Raw genomic sequence first — 21,101 nt, forward strand, 5'->3', positions numbered from 1 at the left:
GGGATACCCAGGAAGCTATACCATATGAACACAACTTATAAAAGGTTTAATGGAACATATATACAAATAATTTTTATGATTCATTACTCAAAAAAGAAATAAAGCCTAGATAATTTTCATAACCAAAACTGCCTTGTTTTTGCTCTTTTCGTCAGAGTTTTAGAAAGTACAGATATAAATATAAAATCCAGATTCCAAAACTTGTATTCTTGAGTGGTCTTACTATGGATATCATGGCTAAAATAGCCTCTACACTAGTAAGCTTGAGAGATGACATCGAACACTTTGGATAAGTCTTTGAATAAACAAACACAAGTAAAGACAGCATGGAATCAAATGAAACAAAAATTTCTATAAGAAAAATGAAGACTTTGAAATGAAAAAAACATGCTATTCGAACATCTCCAGGAATGCAGACACGCATGCTCACACATGCACACTGCAGAGCCTATCTCTACAGTAGCTGCAGTATGGAATCTAACGTCAACTCTTTCTCCCATGAATAGTAATACAGTGTTATTTATGGGTTTGTGGGTATGAAGAACCTAACCCCAGGACATTTATTCAGAATATTTATGAAGTGGGCCTAACAGCAAAATGCAGGAGTCTTTTCCTCTCAATTCAGAATCGTTTGTATTTTTAAACTCAACACTTTAGCCAGACTCAACAAGAGTTTGGAAAAAAAACGAGTATAAACAAATTGAAATAGAACAGGACGTGCAGATTAGGGATTAGAGTGACCCCAACTGAGGTTTTCTGTTTATGACTTGGATCAAAGTGCAACCAAGACCAAAAAAATGACCTCATTTTAATGCCAGTGACCTCAAAATAACCAGCCCTGCAAAGTATCATTTTTCCACTTCCAGGATTTCTCCAGGGATTTTCAAATAAAAATTGGTTCCTTTCCTCCTCCGAGAGGACATCTGGACAGTTTATCAATGGATAGGAATTTGTCTCTCCCCGTGAAGAGCCTGTGCTGTCTCTTCATGCGCACCGAGGGGATCTGGGCCTTTTGAGCAGCTGCAGGCCGCTGGCGTTTTTTTTAGACCCAGCCCAGACGTTGGGTCTGAGGGGGAAATTTATAGGCTGGGTGATGTGCACCGTGAGCTCACACTTTTACTAGACAAATTAGATAGGTTTCAATCCGTGCAGCTGTAAACGATGTCCTACAGAGTCCCACCTGATCTTTTACAGCTTTTCATAAATCAGTGCCTACCGGCCGCAGACCACAGTCATTAAAAAGAAATCATGGAAATTACATGTTTGCTCTGGGGAAGCAAAAAATAACTTTCCTTCCTTTCTTTCTCCATCTTTCTGTTTAGCTTTGTGAATTATTCTTTTATGAGCACCCATGCTGTTCCATTAGATGTGCAGGTTTTCTTCCTGCCAACATCCGTTTTAGCTGCCATTGCTGGCACAGTCATTGGCATTATGTACCAGGAAACAAATGCCAATTAATGATGGCCAATCGTAAGAACATCTTCTGAAAATGGTCTTGTTTTAAAACGGCATTAGGATTTTGACACTTAGATTTTAACAAGAAGTTACTTTCTTGTACTTTGCAAGACTCTTGCTTATGAAGACTATTTTTCATCCACAGAGTAGTGATTTGTATGCTTTTCTTGAATACATGACTGAATACTTATCCCACCTAGGAGATAATATTGGAGGCACATGTTATAACATTGCAATTATTATATATTGTGATTAATTATAGTGCAAAAATAGAATAGAAAATGGTCTCTCAAGTTAAAACTCTATTAGAATTTATGTTTTCTCTTATCTGATAATAGTTCTATAGCATCACATAATATTATACCTTAAAGCCTTTCATATTTTATAGTAGTACAAACTGAGCATGTTTTATCACTTATTTCAAGTTAATGGTATAATCATTGTATATAGGTAGAAAACTTTGTATTTATCAATATATTTCAGTTTACAGTCATTTTGGCTACTGATTTTTGGGCTTTAATATTGAAAATTCAAAAGTAGAAAGAGAATAATTCCTTGCTAAAAATCATTGTGAATACTTATAGTTCACAACAAGCTAGTATGTAAATGATATATTAAGGAGAAATAAAGCGATTGTGTTTATTTGAATCACTTTCAGGACTTAAGAGTAAAAGATCTTGGCATTTATAGCTATTGTACCCAGCATAATTCCTCCACTTGATAAAATGAGCTACTGTGATTTAAAGAATGAGAAAACAAAGAGATTGCCTGTATTTCTGATATATTTTTTCCCTTTAAAGTGTTATGTATCCTATTTGTTCAATGAGCAAAGACACCATGTAAATTTCAGAATCTGAGGTCAAAGTCATTTTGAGAATATAGGCAGATTTTGTTTAGAAGTTTAATTTATTTTGAAGGAGGAAGTATTTGTCAAAGCAACAGTTTTTCTCAAAAGGAATTACAATGCATGCTCAGAGATCAGATTTTTGCTAAAGCTTACTTTTGTGGGGAAAGAATGTATGTTTTTATTTATTTACGTATTTATTTATTTATTTTTAAAGATTTTTTTATTGGAACGTCAGATACACAGAGAAGAAGAGAGACAAAGAGGTAGATCCTCTGCGCTCCAAATACTCCCAAGCAGCCTCAATGTCCAAATTTGAGATGATCCTAAGCCAGAAGTCAGGAGCCTCCTCCAGGTTTCCCACACTGGTGCAAGGCTTTGGGCCATCTTCAACTGTGCCCTACGCCACAAACAGAGAACTGGATGGGAAGTAGAGCAGCTGGGATTAGAACTGGTGCCCGTTTGGGATCCTAGTACATGCAAGGCAAGAACTACAGCTACTAGGCCACCATGCAGGTCCTGTGTGTTATTTATTTTGTCACTATTAACGTTACAAGCTAATTTAAAATATTTATAAATTAGGAAAATAAAGCCACAGGAGACTTTATTTTAAACCATTTCAGTTATATTAACATATATGATAAGGTTTGTGGAGTCTCATTCTAAATATAACACACATTCTGCTTAATTATTTATGCCATTTCAAATTTCAACTCTAAATGATTTGTGGGACAAAGGAGGTGCAATGGAGCAGCAAGTAAGGCCACTGCCTGTGATGCTGTCATCCTGTACGAGCACAAGTTCAACTCCCAGATGCTCCATTTCTAATTCAGATCCCTGTGAGTGTGCCTAGGAAAGAAGCAGATGATGGTTCTGGTGCTCAGGCCCATGCCACCCACGAGGGAGACACAGATGGAGTCCCAGGCTCCTGGTGTCAACATAGCCCAATCCCAGGAATTGTGACCACAGCGAGAGTACATCAGCAGAGGGAAGACTTTTTCCTCTCTCCAATTCCCTCACCTTCTCTGTAACTCTGCCTTTCAAATACATAACCATTAAAGTATATTTTATATACATCATTTAATTCATTGTGCCAAGAACTTGGCTTATATCAATTTAAGTTAATAGTGACATGTTCATCTCCTGGATTATAATTTTGTTCATTATAATTTTGTTACTTGTGAAAACAATTATATAGAGATTGCATAACAATTGTGTGAATGTCATATCATTTAGTTTTTATAAATATTGCATCTAAATCAACCATGCCATTAAATGACTATAAAATTCATGTATCTGTATTATAATACAATCTGATTTTACTAAATATACCTTTGCATGCATATAATGTCCACATCTGAAGCAAATGTTGCAAAATATTGTAAAAATGTAATCTCCTTTTTTAATCTTATATTCTAGTAGAAAATTTGCACAACATATCTTACACACAAAATCAGTACTTTAGAGTATTTCAACTTTTGAAAAATCTTCACCTATCCTGCTATGGTGTCATCTTGATCCTTCCTATTGAAATTTCAACCAATATACAAGTTGTTTCTTACATACAATTGACAGAGTTCAAAAGAAGCTGTAATTGAACCAAGATGTCTTCATTAACACTCCATTTGCTTCAATATCTACATATTTTCAAGGATTTATAAGCTATGTGAATATCCTTTTTCATCTTGCATTTAGAGGTAAGCTAATAACAATGGAAGTATAATGACATTCCCACAATAATCACAAAATGCTTTGTGTAAACTGACTGCTAAATATGCCCTTGTAACCTCATATTGACATACAGCTAAGGCACATTGGACACACACACATTTTTTATTTGTTCTGCTTTGTAAGAAAAAGTAACTATTTGAAAGTAAGAAGAAACAAAATTTACATTGCAATCCTCCCTTTCTTTCTTATCACTCCTTGCAGCAAATTTGGAATTTTATGATCTGGGACAGCCAAATACCTACTTTTCTGTCTTTTTATTCGGTCATATACAATCTGCAAGGATATTCACAATGATCCTCACAGGAGAGGTATATTTGAGAATTATTTAATTATGAATCAGTAATTCAAACAAATGTTGAGAAACAGAATGCTTTCTATGACAACTCCTACAATTGTACATGAAAACAGACAGTGTTTTTAGAAAATAATTTGAAAAGACACTTTTAGATATATATCAGATGCATAAAAAAACAAAAATAGATTAACTCTGGAAAACATTTTTTCTGTAAGAGTGGTTTATCCTAAAGGATGCTTGTATAGGCACAGCTCCACACACTGATACAAAAATTGTAAGAAATTTGGGATCATGGTACCAACTACAAGCCTAGATTAGAAGATCTTTCACTGACTTTTCAAGGGGATAGTTCTGGAACTGAGATGATGAAAAGTATGTGAAACATTGTTTAGCAGGAGGTTAAAGTTTTGACCAGTTGCTATGGAACTCTGAGAAATCTCCTCAATGTGGGCAAACACACTAGAAACGTTTTTTTTTTTTTCCTAAAAAAATGTGTCTCTTGAAATTAAATTTACCAATCCTATTAAATATCTATTAATGTATTACAAAGACATTGATTTAGTTTCTACTATCAACCCAGCACTGGTAGTAACAAGAGAAGCATGGTGTGGAGCCTCTAGGACTTCACGTTTCCTGAAAAAAGAATGCACACAGACAGAAAATAAAAGAATTGTAAGCAGCAAAAATATACTGCTCTGTGAAAGAATACTGGCATTAAACTTTATATTGTGTGTCCAAAGAATGGCTCAGTAAATCCATGATGGCAAGCTATTTCCTTAAAGAAAAAAGACACAAAAGAGAATCTGAGATGCGAGACATAATGCATGCTACTATCTTCTGAAATGCCTGGGGTTTCTGAGGGAATCAGAAGTGACTGCTGACACTAGGCTGTTGTTTTAGAAGCAGAAGAGGAAAAGTTATAGTGAGGCCCCACCCTGCCCCCAAAACACGTCTACCTCTCTGTTTACCAAGTGATGGTGTACATCAAATCCTGCATTGCAAATACAATTTTAACACCTTCCTGCATTTCAGCATCAACAACAATGAAGAAAAGAAAAACATTTTCCCATGATCTATGTTGTTCTAAGCGCTTTGGCTTCTGTTTGCCTCCTTCAGCTTGTCACAGACAATTCCTTTCCTTGTCACTCTTCAATCACTTCACCCTCTACCTCTTGTCTTAATCCATTCTCATCTCCAGACATTTGCATTTTATTGACCTTAAGCCAAGAATAGTTTTTCTGAGAGGAATTCTTTGAACAGCTGGCTTACATGCTTGGGTCTCAGCTCTAATGTTGCCTTCTCAGAAGGCCTTTTTCCAAATCACTCTTTCAGTGGTCTGTTCTTGTCTGAGGCTCATTATGCTTCTTCTATAATGGAAGCTGCAGAATGGCCATGACCATATTTGTTTTCCTCACAGAATCAACAGTGTGCTAGCAAGTACTACGTCAACATGTAATCTTGAGCAAGGAGGGCAAATATGAGCCGATGTGTGTGAGGCTAAAAGGAAAAAAAAGACAATACAAAAAGCAATGGAGAAACTTTACAAGCCTGTTTGAAACAACTCAACACTTACATATATAAAGTCCTGCCCACATCAGATAACCTTATAATGAGGTCCCAATAGCCCCTCATTGAGTCATCTCAGGGAAAACTCTCAGGCTCAGTGCCAAGGGGGTCATCTCATGAATAACACTGTGAGACAAACCTTAGGGAGAATTTCATGTATAGAGAATTCTTTGTCCAGCAATATGACAGAAGACCAAGAAGGAAGAATGGTGAGAAGTGAATACCATTCCTACATAAACCCCAGCCTAACTACACTCTGTTCCTGGCTGAGTTGCCCATCTGGCCTGTTTGGTGCAATGCTTCATTAAGAACTGCACAACCTTTGTTTCCACAAATGCTCAGATCACATTTGGATTTGTTTTCTTGAGGAGCAGGACAAGAATGCCTGTTTCAGTTGTCTCCAATCAAATGACAATAATTATTGAAAAAAATGAATAAATGGCTATTTGAGTAAATGAAATGCCATTGGAAAAGCATGTTTTTTAAGCCATCATAAGTAATCCAGGATGATTTTTTTCTACAATTGCTTAGTTTTGGGTATGGTTTGATTTTTTTTTTCCCCCAAAGTTTGATGTGTTAAAATTCAAGGAGATTTTAGCACAGCTATACTGTATAGAGGCTTACCCTTTGGAACGTTACCATGGTTAGATAAGGTTTTTCTTTTAATATAAGGGGAAACACGTATTTTGTAGTTTTTTCCAAATATGCGTTTATTTTTATTGGTTAGGTATACCTAGAGAGAATCTTCCATCTCCTGCTAGATAGAGCTGAGCCAAATCCTGGAGCCAGGAGCTTCTGAGGGCCTCCCACATGGTTTCAGGGTCCCAAGGCTTTGGGCCATCCTCCAGTGCTTTCCCAGGCTAGAAGCAGGAGTTGATCAGAACTAGAATAGCTGGGACATTAACCAGCATCTTTCTGGGATGCCAGTGTCTGGAGGTGGTGGATAAGCAAGGTGAGCCAACATGCTGGCCTCTCATAAACGCAGCATTAAAAAAAAAAAGATTTATTTATTTTTATTGGAAAGTCAGACCTACAGATGGAAGGAGACACAGAGAAAGGATCTTCCATTGGTTACTTCACCCCCAAGTACCCAGATGGCTAGAAAAGAGTCAATCAGAAGCCAGTAATCAGGAGCCAGAAACCTCCCTTAGGTCTCCCATACAGGTACATGGTCCGAAGGCTTTGGGCCATCCTCCACTGCCATCCCAGGCCACAAGCAGGGAGTCGGATGGGAAGTGGCTCAACTAGGAAATGAACTGGTACTCACATAGAATCTTGACGTATGCAAAGTGAGGACTTTAGCCACTAGACCAGCGTGCAGGGCCCCATAAATGCACCTTTAAAAACCTAATGATTCTTCCCACACTTCCCTTGCTTCTCTGAAATTCCTACCTCTTTCCTTTCTTATTTTTCTTTCTTTTTTTTTTTTTTTTGAAATGGCAAGCTTTCAGTTTACTAGGCCTTTTCGATGGAATTTCCATGGTTGAATGCACAAGAGAAATACACAAACACCTATATTGGTCTTTGTCTCCACAGATAACACCTAGATCATAGACCTCCAGTATGGTACATGTATCAAGTATTTCTCTATTTTTTTTTCTCCTTGGAGATTTGTTTGAAAGCTGAGATGATGAAAGAGAGGGAATGTGAGAGAAAGAGAGAGGTAAGAAGAGAGATTTTTCATCAACTGCTTCACTCCACAGATGGAATCCAGGAGCTGCGTTTCTTCCTGTCTCCAGCATGAGTGACAGGGGCCCAAGCACCTAGATAATCTTCAGTTACTGTGTCAGGTGATCGGCAGGAATCTGAATAAGAAGTGGAATAGACTAGTCCTGAATCAGTACCCATATGGGATGCCAGTGTCACAGGCAAGGGCTTAACCCACCGTTCAAAAAAGTCAACCCTTCAAGTGTTTTATTTTGATGATGAAAAACAAACTGGTACAAGTGGGAATTTAAAGCAAGTGAATTATGTCATATGTGTTTTTATAAGAATATTTGGAAGGTCATGGTAAAAAGATACTTGAAGCAGAGTAACAATGGAAGCAGGAAATAAATTAAGCCCAAAAGGAAATCAATCACACAGGAGATTTTTCAGTAAAAAGTACAACAGATGGGTCACTCTGTTCCTGTGGTAACCTGTGACACAGTGCAAAGTGAAAGCAAAAGGTATGGAACTTTGTTCCCATCTTTTTTGAGAATGATGATTAGGGCTTGGAGCATTTAACCAATATACAAGGCAGAAGAAGGAATAAGCTTACAGAAGAACATCAAGAGAAATTTTCAGATTTAGCTTGATTTTGTAAGCATGGGTATGATTCATTTTGAAGAAACAGGGCTGTATGTGATAGGGATGAGGGATCAGTAAACATGATATTAACAAGCAATCCTTTTTAAATATCATTGCCATGAGAGACCATCATCAGTTTTAATTAGTCACTTACAATTCATTCCTTTTTTTTGTGATAGAATATGAATGACTGGCTTGGGAGATACTTGGATCATTATATATTGGATACATTCCCTAGGTAATTCTTATCACAAAAAATATGAGAAATAATTTAATAGGGCATATTTCTATTGGGGTATTCCTGCAGAAAAGAAGACTTGGGTTACATGGGAGAGACATGGAGTGGGAATGAAAGAGAGGGAGAGAGACTCAGATATTTAGAAAAAAGAGAAAGGGAGAGAGTTTTCTTGAGGAAAAAAAAATGGGGCATTTTCTCTTTTACAATGAACAAAAGGACAAGAGGATAATATGGATAGGTGTGAGTGCTAGTAAATTTGAAAATCAAAATTTAGTATCGCTTCACCCCGCTAAGATGCCTGTTGTAAAAAGGCAACAGATTCAAAACATGGTAAGGTTGTGTATGTCGACAGTTTTAGAAATTGGTACAGCCACTCAGGACAACAGCATGAAACTCAAGTAACTGAAAATAGGAATAGCATATGATCCAAGCAGTCCAACTTCAAGTACACATTCAAAGCCAATTAAATACCACCATCCTGATAATACTAGTGCAGCATGGCAGTCATGATAGTGTTGTCAAATGGAAAATAGCCTAAATGCCCACCACTAAACAAGAAGACAAAGGCAAGGTTACTTTCTCTCTCTCTTTTTCTCTATATACAAAATATTTTTAGTCTTTAAAAAAAGGGAAAAAAGCATGTATGGCAACATGAAAAATATTTAGAAGATATTACAGTAAAGAAATAATTAGGACAGAATAAAAAAAGTACTGCATGTTTCACTTACATATGATGTAACTTTAAAACTCCAACTTGCAGAACCAGAGCATAGAGAAGTGATACCAGTAATTCAAGAGTTGAATGAAATGTGCATGTAATTTTCATGGGTAAGAACTTGAAATTTTAAGTTCAATATATTCTGAAAATCTAATGCATAAAATCAGTGACTATGGAAAATAATAATGTACAGTATACTTGAAATTTGCTTATACGGTAGAGTTGAAGATCACACACACACACACAATGTCTATGTAAGGCATTAAACATGATAGCAGTCTTGATTGTGGTCATCATTTGATAATGTAAATGGATATCAAAGCATATTTAGAATATGAATAAATTTATATTAATTTAATCCTAACAAAAGAAAAAGGAAATATACCCAGAGCTATGGGCAAGGATGTCCATTTTTCCTTTTTTGCCTTTGTCTCCGATACAATTCTGCTTGGTATTGTGAAATTCTGTTTCTGGTTAAAATTTCATGTTCAGTTCGTTGTGGGCTTTAGGTGACACTAATTTTACTTTCTTAAAACACTGTATCAATACACTAGATACGGAAGTAAAGTTAATTGAACCTTTTTATACCTTTGCCTATTAATATCTTTCTCTTTTTCTCAAACATCTATCTACACTCACACACTGCTTGATCTTAAAGCAAACTAAGGTGAAGAGTGAGGAAACTTCTATATATTAAATGCCAGCTTTTCTGGATGTTAAATGTCAGCTTTAGTGATCAAGCTTTGCAGCAACAGGAACAATAGATTAGGGTAAAATTCATGAAACTTAAAATCAATTAAGACCAGATGGTATTGCATAAACTCACAGACGTATAGAATAGCTCACAAAGTACTGTTACTAAGAAAATCCCATTACAACTGTGAAGACATTATTGAGCTTTCCTTTCTAGGCTTCAAACCACTGGTGTGTGTGTGGTCACATAGATAGCATTCCTCAAAGATCTGATGTGATGGTCTTTTATCAAGGGAAATAATTATTAAAGTAAAACATGTACTCATGAGCTGGCCTGAGTACAGTGCTTAGCCTCCTGTGTAGGGTATCCACAGTCCACACTGGAGGTCCTGGAGTTGGGTTCTAGCTGTGGTTGCATCTCTGCCATACTAGTAGAAGGTCAGAGTTCGGCTTGCTCTCGACTACAGCAATAGTTGTATTTTTTAAATGTACTAGCACATGAGATATATCAAAACAGAAATTAAATGTCTTCAATAGCACACATATCTGGGACTTTTTTTCTCTTACCTGTACAATGAGAATCTACATTTTTAAGATAATATTATCATTAGTTTCTATGAGATAAACTGAATCAGCAGTTTTTTCTTTTCATGTGGCCTTCCCTGTTTCTTCCATTTCTCTTTGTAAATTCACTGTACTTTATAGTTTTTAAAGTTACTAATAAAACATCATTGATTCTTAACTATGAGGAATGTTGTAAAATCTAGGGAACATTGTATATGCTGAATTACACTGTAATTAGCATGCATTTACATATGTATTGCTGATCTAGGATATAGAATTAATTTTACTTTTAGTTTTATCCTTCAAAGAGGCTAGCAGATTTCAGGGCAGCCAATAAAGTTTAAATGAGTATTTGATTAATAAAATGAGGGGAAATTGCATCATAGTAGTGAGTGAGCTGCTTTTAACTTGTTATTACTTCTATTCAAGTTTGGCCTTAAACCTCTGTACTTCCTTAGGATTCTTCACCACTAAATGAGTTTTTCCTGACTATTCTCATTCTCTTAAAAAAATTAAGAGAAGAAGCTTTATATTCAAAACATATTTCTTAGGGTTTCAAACAAGGTTAAACATAGAGTCATTGTTGTCAACAGGAATGCTAAAATATTTCCAAATTCCAACATTACTATTTAATGGCATAATAATTTTCCTATAAACAATGAATAAAGATAGATATCTTCAGTGTTTAGGAGTACACATTTCAGAGAATTCTCTTGGGGGGTTGCTGAGAGAGACGGGGAGAGGAAAAAAACCAAACTGAAAAAAATGCAATTCCAAGCAAGACCAGAATGCAAACTCTAACGTGTCACCTTGCAGCGGCACTGGTGATGATCTTCAGGCTGCCGGGATTCCGGATGAGCTTGTCCAGGATGCTAACGATCTGCTCAAACTTGGGTCTGTTATTTCTGTCTTTCTGCCAGCAGTCCAGCATCAGCTGATACAAGGCAGCTGGGCAGTCCATGGGAGGTGGCAGGCGATAGCCCTCATCCACTGCTTTAATTACCTGTGCGGCAAGCAAAGTTGTTAGAGACTTCAGACTTAGACCCCACTTTATTCTCTCCTACGTGGGGCACATCACCAGGCATATTTTAAAACTGAATGGATAACAGTTAATAAAATAAATAACAACTCATGCCTGAACACATTATGTAAAGGAAGCATGAGATAAAGCGTATTTTGGAAATAACTGTTTGGAGAAGACCATTTTCAGGTTAAAATAGGCACAAAAGCTTAATGATATAGGAAGTTTGGTGCAGTGATTGTTGGTTTATTATATAAATTATCTAAGGATATATTAAATGCAAGGAGTGTTGGCACACAGATGTTGATTTTACCACAATTCAAACGTTGCTTGCTTTTGATAAAGTCCAATGTGCAACCAGTTAGTTATTCAGTACTTTTATACATTTTAATGCAGCAATTTAAAAAAAATTAATGTGTATCACTATCATAAGGAGGATATTTTTTAGACATGCACAGTTTTGTCTTTCGATCTCTGCGTTTCTGTTTCCACTAGGTTAGAGCAGACCCAGAGGATCTTTATCCCTAACAAATCCACACATCACTCAGTTCCGAAGATCACACTTTGCGATCCTCCGGCGCAGATAATTGTAGAAACACAAATGTGGAAAAATGAGTCTAACTTTCCTTGTGTTGTTATACAAAGTTGATTGCTTGAAGAAGTATGGAAAAATTTGAAGTTCAAAAACGTTACACACAATTTCATATATGAGGAATAGAAAATGAATGAAAGCCTTTCAAGGTACCTTGTCCTGTGCTTTGAAATTTTGCTCAGACATTCTGGTAAAGTATAACGAATAACCTGTGAGTGCTGACTAGATTGCCAATACCAGCTTTTTACAAAGCAGGCACAAAATATAACACATAAGAACAAATTGCTTTATGAATCACAGATTTATTAAAAAGTTAGGTTATTTTTTCTATCCAAAGACTTTATTTGGATAAATTCATATAGTAGTTTAACACATTAATAAAAATACCATTGTAAAGATTGCTTATTTTTGAAAAATATTGTATTTTTGCAACAAGATGCAAAACACGCATTAACCCAATCAAGAAAGAAGAGCCAGTATGTGCATGTTTGAAGCATTTTGGAAACAAAAAAACTTCAAGTATTCCATTATCCATCGGTTGTCTTATCACTTATTTTACTGTATTTTTATAAAACAGCTTCATTTTTATCTCATTTCCAAGCCCTAATGAACGAAACCTTACAACTGTAAAACTGGTTCAGTTAATATTCTTTAATGCTTGAAAATGATTTCAGTCCAAGTATTCCATTTCAAAATCACAGACCAAGAACCACCTGGTTTTATTATGTTCCATTTCTTTGTACAGATTGATCTTTAAATCTGAACCCGTCATTCATAACCAACAAAAACACACTTACATCCTGATTGGACATTTCCCAGTATGGTCTCTCTCCGTAAGACATCACCTCCCAGAGAACAATCCCATAACTCCATACATCACTGGCTGACGTGAATTTGCGGTAGGCGATAGCTTCTGGTGAAGTCCACCGGATTGGAATCTTGCCTCCCTGTGAACAATCATGTGTACACAAATGAGTGATTCACAGAACCTATCATGCACATTACGTAATCGAAAATTTGACAGCATTTCCAGGATACGCTCTGAAGTGGAGAGTAATTTTTGCTAAAATATGTTAATGCCATACTGTTACAATAATAAAAATGGCATAACATTTAAATCAAAGATACATTGCAAATTAACCTTTCATTTCTAATCTTACTGATGATATCTTAGTGAGATCCACTGCTTAATGTATGCACAAAAGCTAGTAATTTGATAACAAGAGTTAATTGCGAAATTTATTTTTTCAATCTCAGCTGATGATATCTTAGTGAGATCCACTGCTTAATGCACGCACAAAAAACTAGTAATTTGATAACAACAGTTAATTGAGAAATTTATTTTTTTAATCTCAGCAAAATTAAAATGAAACACATCAAAATTGCTACATCTTAAAAGCTTAATCACTATTTTTTGAAGGTGGAAACATTTAACATACATTAGCAAAATGTGTTAACATAGTGAAATACTGAATGGCAATCTTTTGTGAAGAACTTAGTTACCGCGTATTTTAGCCTGGGAGTAGAATCCATCCTGTGTCAACCTGGATGTGGCAACCATGGGGGAAGGGGTCACTGCTGAAACACTAGGCCCACCTCTCCAAGGGAGAGCTTCTTACTATGAATCCATTATGTAACTTGGACTGGCACACTCTTAGATTACACATGGCTACAGACATAAAACCAAATAATGTCCATAATGGTCTTCCAATCAAGAGCTGTTGGTTTGTTTCCATTGTGTTTAATTTTATTAACAATTTTTTAAAAAAATAATATATTGTGAAATGTATTTTGGAAAAATATGCTAAACTGTCATAAAGAAACCATCCAAGTTGATACTTCTCTTTCTAATGTGTTTTTTAATCTTTGCAGTCTGTCAAATAGATGAACACACACACAAACATATATGCACAGTTATACTAGTATCAGCAAACGGTTGATAATAACAATTTGTGAAGCTGAAAAAATAATCACAAAATCTTTCCTCTGTCTTCAACTTAGACTACACTAATTCCTCAAAAGGCATGGCTATCTGTTCACTATGCTGCCTTGGCAAAGTATCCTGGCTGCATTTCAGAGTTGTCATTGATGGGATCACGAAGCCCACTCACTATGTGGACACTTCAGAAAGTTTGTGTGAAAATGAATTCAGAAGATAAGAGTAACCTCCCACCAGGCTTGAGTACAGGCAGTAAATTGACTCAGATCCAATGAGTGGGCTGCTTGGATTGCCCCAGTTTACACTTTCACAGAATTCCAGGGGAACCTCTAGAGCTGCGACAGGGAAAACAATGAAGTCTGTGATGTTTCTTCTGAACTAGTTAAAACTGTAGCTTACAGATCATTGAGCATGCAGAAGTTTCCAAACAGAGAGTACCCGGAAGCTTGACCATTTAGCCGTATTTTACTTATACATCTTACAGATGAAAAGTCAGAGAGCAAGATGGAGGCTGAGTAAGATACATCAGTAACTGGCTCCCCATAGAGACGCCAATTTGAATAGCTGTATATGCACTAAAGCAAGTACAGATGTACTAAGTAAATTTTAGGAGAGGTGACAGTATTTTTTTTTTTTTGAGTATATAACAAGAAAAGGTGCACTAAAGCAGGCAGGATGGGTATAGTTCTTGTGTCTCACTGCTCCCAACTGCAAGAAATGTAATGTGAGTAGAAATGTTTTGTCTTCAATTTGTAGAAGGGTGAGGGTATTAAATCCAGATTAGATTGAAAACCCAGTTTGAGGCCTGTCCCAGCGAAATCTAGAACTGAAGAGGTGGCACAGTGCCTGTCCCCAGACCAGTAGTTCTTTGCAACTTCTGCAGGCAATTGTGCTCTCTGTAATAGGTCACTCAGGGATCACTTCCACCTTCCTTCTCCTCACATCTACTATACAGTGAAGCAAGAATCCAGTCACCATAGAGCTGAATGGAAAAGTACACTTAAAACATTGCTCAGTGCAAGGCCAGCTGCTGACAGATGCATCCTTGATTGCAGGCACAAATCCTCTTTTCTCACTGGAGCTTGGAGACGCAGCCTTCAGATTTTCACCAACATCACAGCAAGACCTATTTTCCTTGTAATTTGAACCTGGCATCTAGTTATGTTGATATGAATCCTAGCTGATTCACTTTCAGTCTAGTTCCCTCCTAATGCGTCTGGGGAAGCAGCAGATGATGCCCAAGTGCTTTGACTGCTTCATCTGGGAGACCCAGATGCGTCTCCTCGCTCTTGTCTGGCTCATCCAGGACTGTTACAGTCATTTGGGGAGTGAACCAGCAGATGGAAGATCTCTGTGACTCTCCTTCTATCTATAAATATGTCCGTTAATAAGTGATTACACCTTTATAAAATTGGAAGCAATATAAAAATGCATGGGATATGGAAAAATAGTGTTAAGTGGGAAGATTGTAGCCACAATGTCATGTCTACTATAACCACAAAAAAAATATCAAATAAGCAAATAGATGTATCTCAAAGACATACAGGAACATAAACTCAGATATTAGAAGCAAGTCTCCCACATTAGGGCAGAAATAGGTGTAATGCAGGAGTTAAAGGAAATCTGAAAGTTCAAAGAAATGAGTAGTTGATTACTGAAAACCTAAACAAACAAAAGATGACAAACCTTTAGGCAAACCAACAGAAGGACAAAATACAAGACTTAGTTGGAAAAATTAGAGATGAAGAACTAAACAGTATAAATGCTACATACCATAGTTGTACAAAAGATCTTTACAGACTGAACTGCATAAAAACAAATTTGAAAACCTTGAATGAATAAATTCCTGACACATACAAATTTGTAAAATTAAACCATGAACATCTAGAAAACCAGAACAATGATGAACAATACTCAATCAGAAATAAAGCTACCCCCAAAAACATAAAGCTGAGAACCAAACAACTCTGCCACAAAATCTCTTCCCAAATTTTAAAAGAAGCACTAATTGTTCTCAAATAATTTGTAAAAACTGAAAGGAAATGGAATTCTTCTGAACTCATTTTGTGATGGCAGCATTACTTCAATTCCCAAGCAGAAAATGGTGCTTGCTGTTAAGAAGTGTGAAGTTGCACCAGGTGAGAATATGATATTGTTGTATAGACTCAGTCTATACAACTGAGTTTCTAAACATCTTAGATAATTTGAGCATTTGAAAATTTGTGCTTAATTTTCAAATAATTTAAATCTAGTTTCTCAGAATATATGAACATATTAAGAAAAATCATATAGAGCACAATAATGGCCTTTAAAACAAAAGCATAATACATACTGCTATCTCCTGGGTGAAAAGTAGGCCAGCAGGGACTGGAACTGCAGCTCTATTATGATACACTGAAGTCTTAGACAGCAGTTGAACTTGCTGCACTACTATGCCAATCCCGAGGAAACACAGCTTTCCACCAACTTTCGTGACCAAAGGTATCTGCTGTGCATTCCGGAGTAGGCCACACATATTGTTATGGGCACAAGATTTGTCTTTTCAAAACTCATACATCTCTTTAACCTCTGATGTCTTGGTATTCATGGTTGATTGGTTAAGGATGAGGAGATGATGGATTTGGGAGGAGCACTGTGGTATTTCAGGCAAAGTTTCTACCTACAATGCTGGTGTCACATGTAGGCTGCAGTCAGTGTCCGGATCGCTCCACTTCCAGTCCAGCTCCATGCTAAGTGCCTGGGGAAGGAGTGGAGGATTGGACTACAGTTTTGGCCCACGCTGCCCATGTGGGAGATCTTCTGACTCAACTTTACCCAGTGCTGGCCATTGTGTTCATCTAGGGTATGAACCAGTAGATGAATGGTTTCTATTTCTCCCTTTCTCAACCTCCCCCACCCCAAGCTCCCCCTCTCTCTCTTTCTGTGGGCTTAGTAAGCAAATATACAATATTTTAAAAAGGTGGTACCTAAAACCTGAGGTGGTGAGTGATGTGAAGTCTCCAAATCTTTGTGTAGATCTCATAAGAGTTTTAATTGTTTCAGTTCAAATTTGGCTTATAATCTTTCTCCTTCTTGACTCACAATGGGACTGTGCCTCTTCACCCACCTGGAGCAGCCTCCACAAACACTGCATTTTGGAGCTACCCAATGTGATCCTTAATTCTCAAAAAGAAAACTGAAATTATACCCTTTCTTTCATAAGTAAGCTCTCTCAGATATTTTAGCTAAATTAGTGAGAAGCGGACTACCACAAATATGAATGTTATGGGTGGGATAAATGTTTACCTGTCCCTGCATGGGACTGTGGGAATGAAATGTTGCTTCTTAATCAGTAACCAGTATTGCAACTATTACTAGGTAATGACTGATAACCATATGCAAAACTGTGTTGTTTAAACATGACAAAGCACTTAACATTCTGTAAGTACAGAACTTGTAACCAAACAGAAGCCTTTAAATCCTCAGTTCAATGGACTGAACAAACTTTTTTTTTTAATTTTTGACAATCTTGACATAATTAGGGTAAAAAGGTTCAAGCACTACAGGAAGATGGGTAAGACAATTAATTCCATATTATTTCCTTAATATATCTGATGTAAAAGGAGATTTTAAGGGTGAAGCCCCACCCAGTTTCCCACCCACCTAAGGTCCCAGATGTGGGGCATGCTCCGAGGGTCTTGCTCAAGTGGTTCTGATAATTTAACAGTCCTGAATTGCTGCCACTCTCACCACCCCAAGCATGATACGGTTGTTGGAGAATCCACTGATCCACATAGTCCATCATAGTATCCGTTTGCCCAGTATTTTCATTGCCAACATATAGCTGAGGTGGTTGATTGACTTGTTCTGTCCTCTGTCATTTGATGGTTAGCATTCTGAGTCCAAAAGCTTGATTGGGGGGATCCCCAAAGAAACTTTGTCTGAGGTGTTCCCAGAACAGATTATTGTATGTGCTAACAAGTACAGTGCCTAGTACAGTCCATCGCCTGATCAGCTGGTGGTTGCAATTGCTGGGTTGGTTCTGTTTCCATCCCTGTCTTCCAGTGGAACCAATGGGTGTTTGCAGTCCAGCTTGGTTCTGCCCAGCGCATACTCGGCCCTCACATAAACCAGTGGGAGCTGCAGCCTACCCGGAGTGACCCACTACCCTGATTTGCCAGTAGGTATGGCAGATTAGTCCAGTCTGTCCCACATTTCCTTCTGCTCTCATACATGTCAATGGGTATTAAAACCTTGTTCAATCTAAGGAGCTCAACTGTCCAGCCTTCACGGATGTTGTTGGTTGTCTTTCTAGACACCCCAAACTTTAATTTTCAGATTGGATTAATGAATTCATCTGACAGTACCATGCATCTTACAGTCTGATATGAAGAGGGAAAATTTAAAATGTACCTAAAAGATGTTTTGACACCACTTCTACTCTTTGCTTTGTCTTTCTAATTTTAATTTTGTCTACTTTAAGTAACAGGTAATTTTCAAATTCAAAATGAGAAAGAAAATATCAAGTGTACAGCTTATGACTGAACTATTTATTCTCATTATCAGGTTTGCTTTAACCTGATATTTAACCTGATATTCATTAAACATCATATTGATTGGACAGTTGTTGGGATTATTGATACAGCAATAGTTGGGAAATTCACATCTGATATTGAATTGCCTTGTTTGAATCCTTGTTCTATTCCTGACACCAACTGCCTGTCTGTGAGCACCTTGGGAAGAGTAGGTAATGGCTCAAATAGTTGAGTCCTGCCCCGTAAGTATGGCAGACCTGTTTTGAATTCCTGTGTCCTGGCACTAGCAGCCCAGTTCTAGCCTCAGCCACTGTGAGCTTTTAGAGCAAGACTAGCAGATGGGTTATCTCTCTGTCTCTCTCTCATCCATCTCAGTCTCAAATCAGTAAATAAATGAATACACTAAAACATTTAAATGCTATGATAGTGTAAGTAAATGCTATCTCAATAAACCACTAGATAAAAATTATTACAATTATAATTATAGTTCATCAAACATATTTTACTATTAATATGCACTCCTAGGTCTATATTTTTTCTTTATGTTTAAGCTATGAAATTACTTATTTTAATCATGAATAACATGATGTTCTGGAGTAAAAGTGGTGAATCCTAGCTGATTAACAAACATTTTGATTTGCATAGTTATTCTGGTGAGAGCACATAACACATCCCATCACATTTGCCAGGCTAAAATATACCATCATTAAGTATAGTCACCTTACTGTAAGTAAAGAAAATAACTTTTTTCATTTAACTGTAATTACGTTTCCTTTATCCAAATCTCTTCATCATGTTACTCCTGAAATCACTTACCACAGCCCTGGTAATTACTACTGCACTAATTCTATAATACTAACACTTTCAGATTAAACATAGAAGGGGATGCACTATTTGTATGTCTCAGCCTGGCATCCCTGTTGTCTCAGGATTCAGGATGTCATTTTTTTAAGTTCCTGAAAAGTTGTCTGCTGTGACTACATCGCATGATTTTGTTATCCATTCATCAGTACAGGCACCCATGTTGGTGATGAGGGGATAAGCACAGATGCCTCCCACTCTTACTCTTTAGATAGGTAGTTTTAGAGCTAGAGAGGGAGATGTTGGTATTTCAGGCCAGATTTTTCCTTCTGAAGCAGTGTTCAGAAGCACCTCGGCCTCTTTTATTAGCATGCATCCAGTTTTGACATCCAAATGCCTCAAGACAGTGTAAAATGTCTTCTGGGAAATGAAGTCATTTCCATTTGATATCAGCTGCTTTGGGTGGTGGCTGATAAGCATTGACTAGCAAAGGAAAATTGTCCTTATGGGAGATTTTTAGGTAAACTTAGTGGATGCCCTTGTTTACACACTTTGAAGCCTTCCATGGATATTTTATTTTAATTCAGATTATACAGTTTTCCATTACTGCAGTGTAATATCTCAGAGATGCTAATTTTATAAATAGTGAGACTCTCCACATTGTATGATCAGGCAAGCTCCATTAACTGAATTTCTGGTAGTGGCTTTCTATTGGCAGCCTGCTGACAGTGAAGAACATCACACAAAAAGAGGGAGTGCACATGTTCGTCTATGTTGTGTCTTACAAAGCTTCCATGATTTGATCAATGGGCCCCACTTAAACAATCAAATGCAGTCTAATCACTTTCCAGAGAACCAACTTGTAAATACAATAAATCAATTAGATGTTCACCCTCCCTGTACAAGAGACCTTTGAAATTCTCCATACTACCTAAAGTAATAGCCAAACCATAGCAAGATACATGGCTGTAATTTTTAATAAGAAAAACAGAAGGATCAAGTTCAGCAGTTATTTTTTTCTAAAATCTTAGTTTTGATAATATACATATAACTATGCTTTCTGTGTTTTCCTGTTGGCACAAAAATTCTTCAGATTGGGATCCTTAAGTCAAATTTGGCTTTGACGTATGAATGACAATAAGCCAGGGACCATAACTTTAAGGTAGTAATACTGTACAACAAAACTCTCTGCACTTCGCCAGCATCTTTAGGTCTGAGACAATCAAACCAGACTGAATAGAGAGGAGTTTGACTCAGTAAATGTCTGACAAGTAACTCATTGCATATTTCTGCTCCTGATTATGGACACAAAAATTTCTTTCTCTAAACCCACATTAACAAATTCAAATTCATCATGCAAACGAGACTGTGATTTTTTTTTGTTCATAAATTACTTTCCTAGTTTATTTATGTGGAAGGAATTGTAAAATGAATATGCCTTTAAAACTACCAAACACATCCTTTAATAGGACATGCAACGTTAGGATTTGCTGTTGTCATGGTTTGGCACACAGTTTTCCTGCCACAATAACAGCGCTTGATAAGCAGAAACTTCGAAATCAGTTAAGAATTTAAGTTTTGATTGGCAAAATACTACTAGATATTTAAAATACTGTAAAAGCAGAACCGGCTATTATAGAAATCATTTATGTGGAAATAATTTTTACTATCTAAGTAGATTTTAAAGTGGAATATTTATTTAAGGTCGTATCAATAAATAGGCTTCCACATATTTATGCACTTTTGAAGTTTCCAATTGACTGGAAAAAGTCAGAATTATAGAATATTGAGTGTATCTAAAACCTTAATTGCAAAGGAACTGCCAATTCAAGCTTAAGAAT

The 21,101-nt window shown here is 36.7% G+C and overlaps 1 protein-coding gene across 3 annotated transcripts in view; it reads right to left on the minus strand.

The window, feature by feature from the left end:
• The window catches only part of EPHA3 (EPH receptor A3), a 322,548-nt gene that overhangs the window by 11,040 nt on the left and 290,407 nt on the right, over positions 1-21,101 (minus strand). For all 3 annotated transcript variants that reach the window (XM_040980850.1, XM_040980852.1, XM_040980851.1), the window contains exons 14-15: positions 12,804-12,953; positions 11,203-11,396 (exon numbers count right to left, since the gene is read on the minus strand). In XM_040980850.1, the coding sequence (XP_040836784.1) occupies positions 11,203-11,396; positions 12,804-12,953 (344 nt within the window). The remainder of the gene's footprint in view (positions 1-11,202; positions 11,397-12,803; positions 12,954-21,101) is intronic.

The sequence above is a fragment of the Ochotona curzoniae genome, unplaced genomic scaffold, assembly GCF_017591425.1.
Source record: "Ochotona curzoniae isolate NIBS_2020 unplaced genomic scaffold, NIBS_Ocur_1.0 contig_3498, whole genome shotgun sequence".
Lineage (NCBI taxonomy): Eukaryota > Metazoa > Chordata > Mammalia > Lagomorpha > Ochotonidae > Ochotona > Ochotona curzoniae.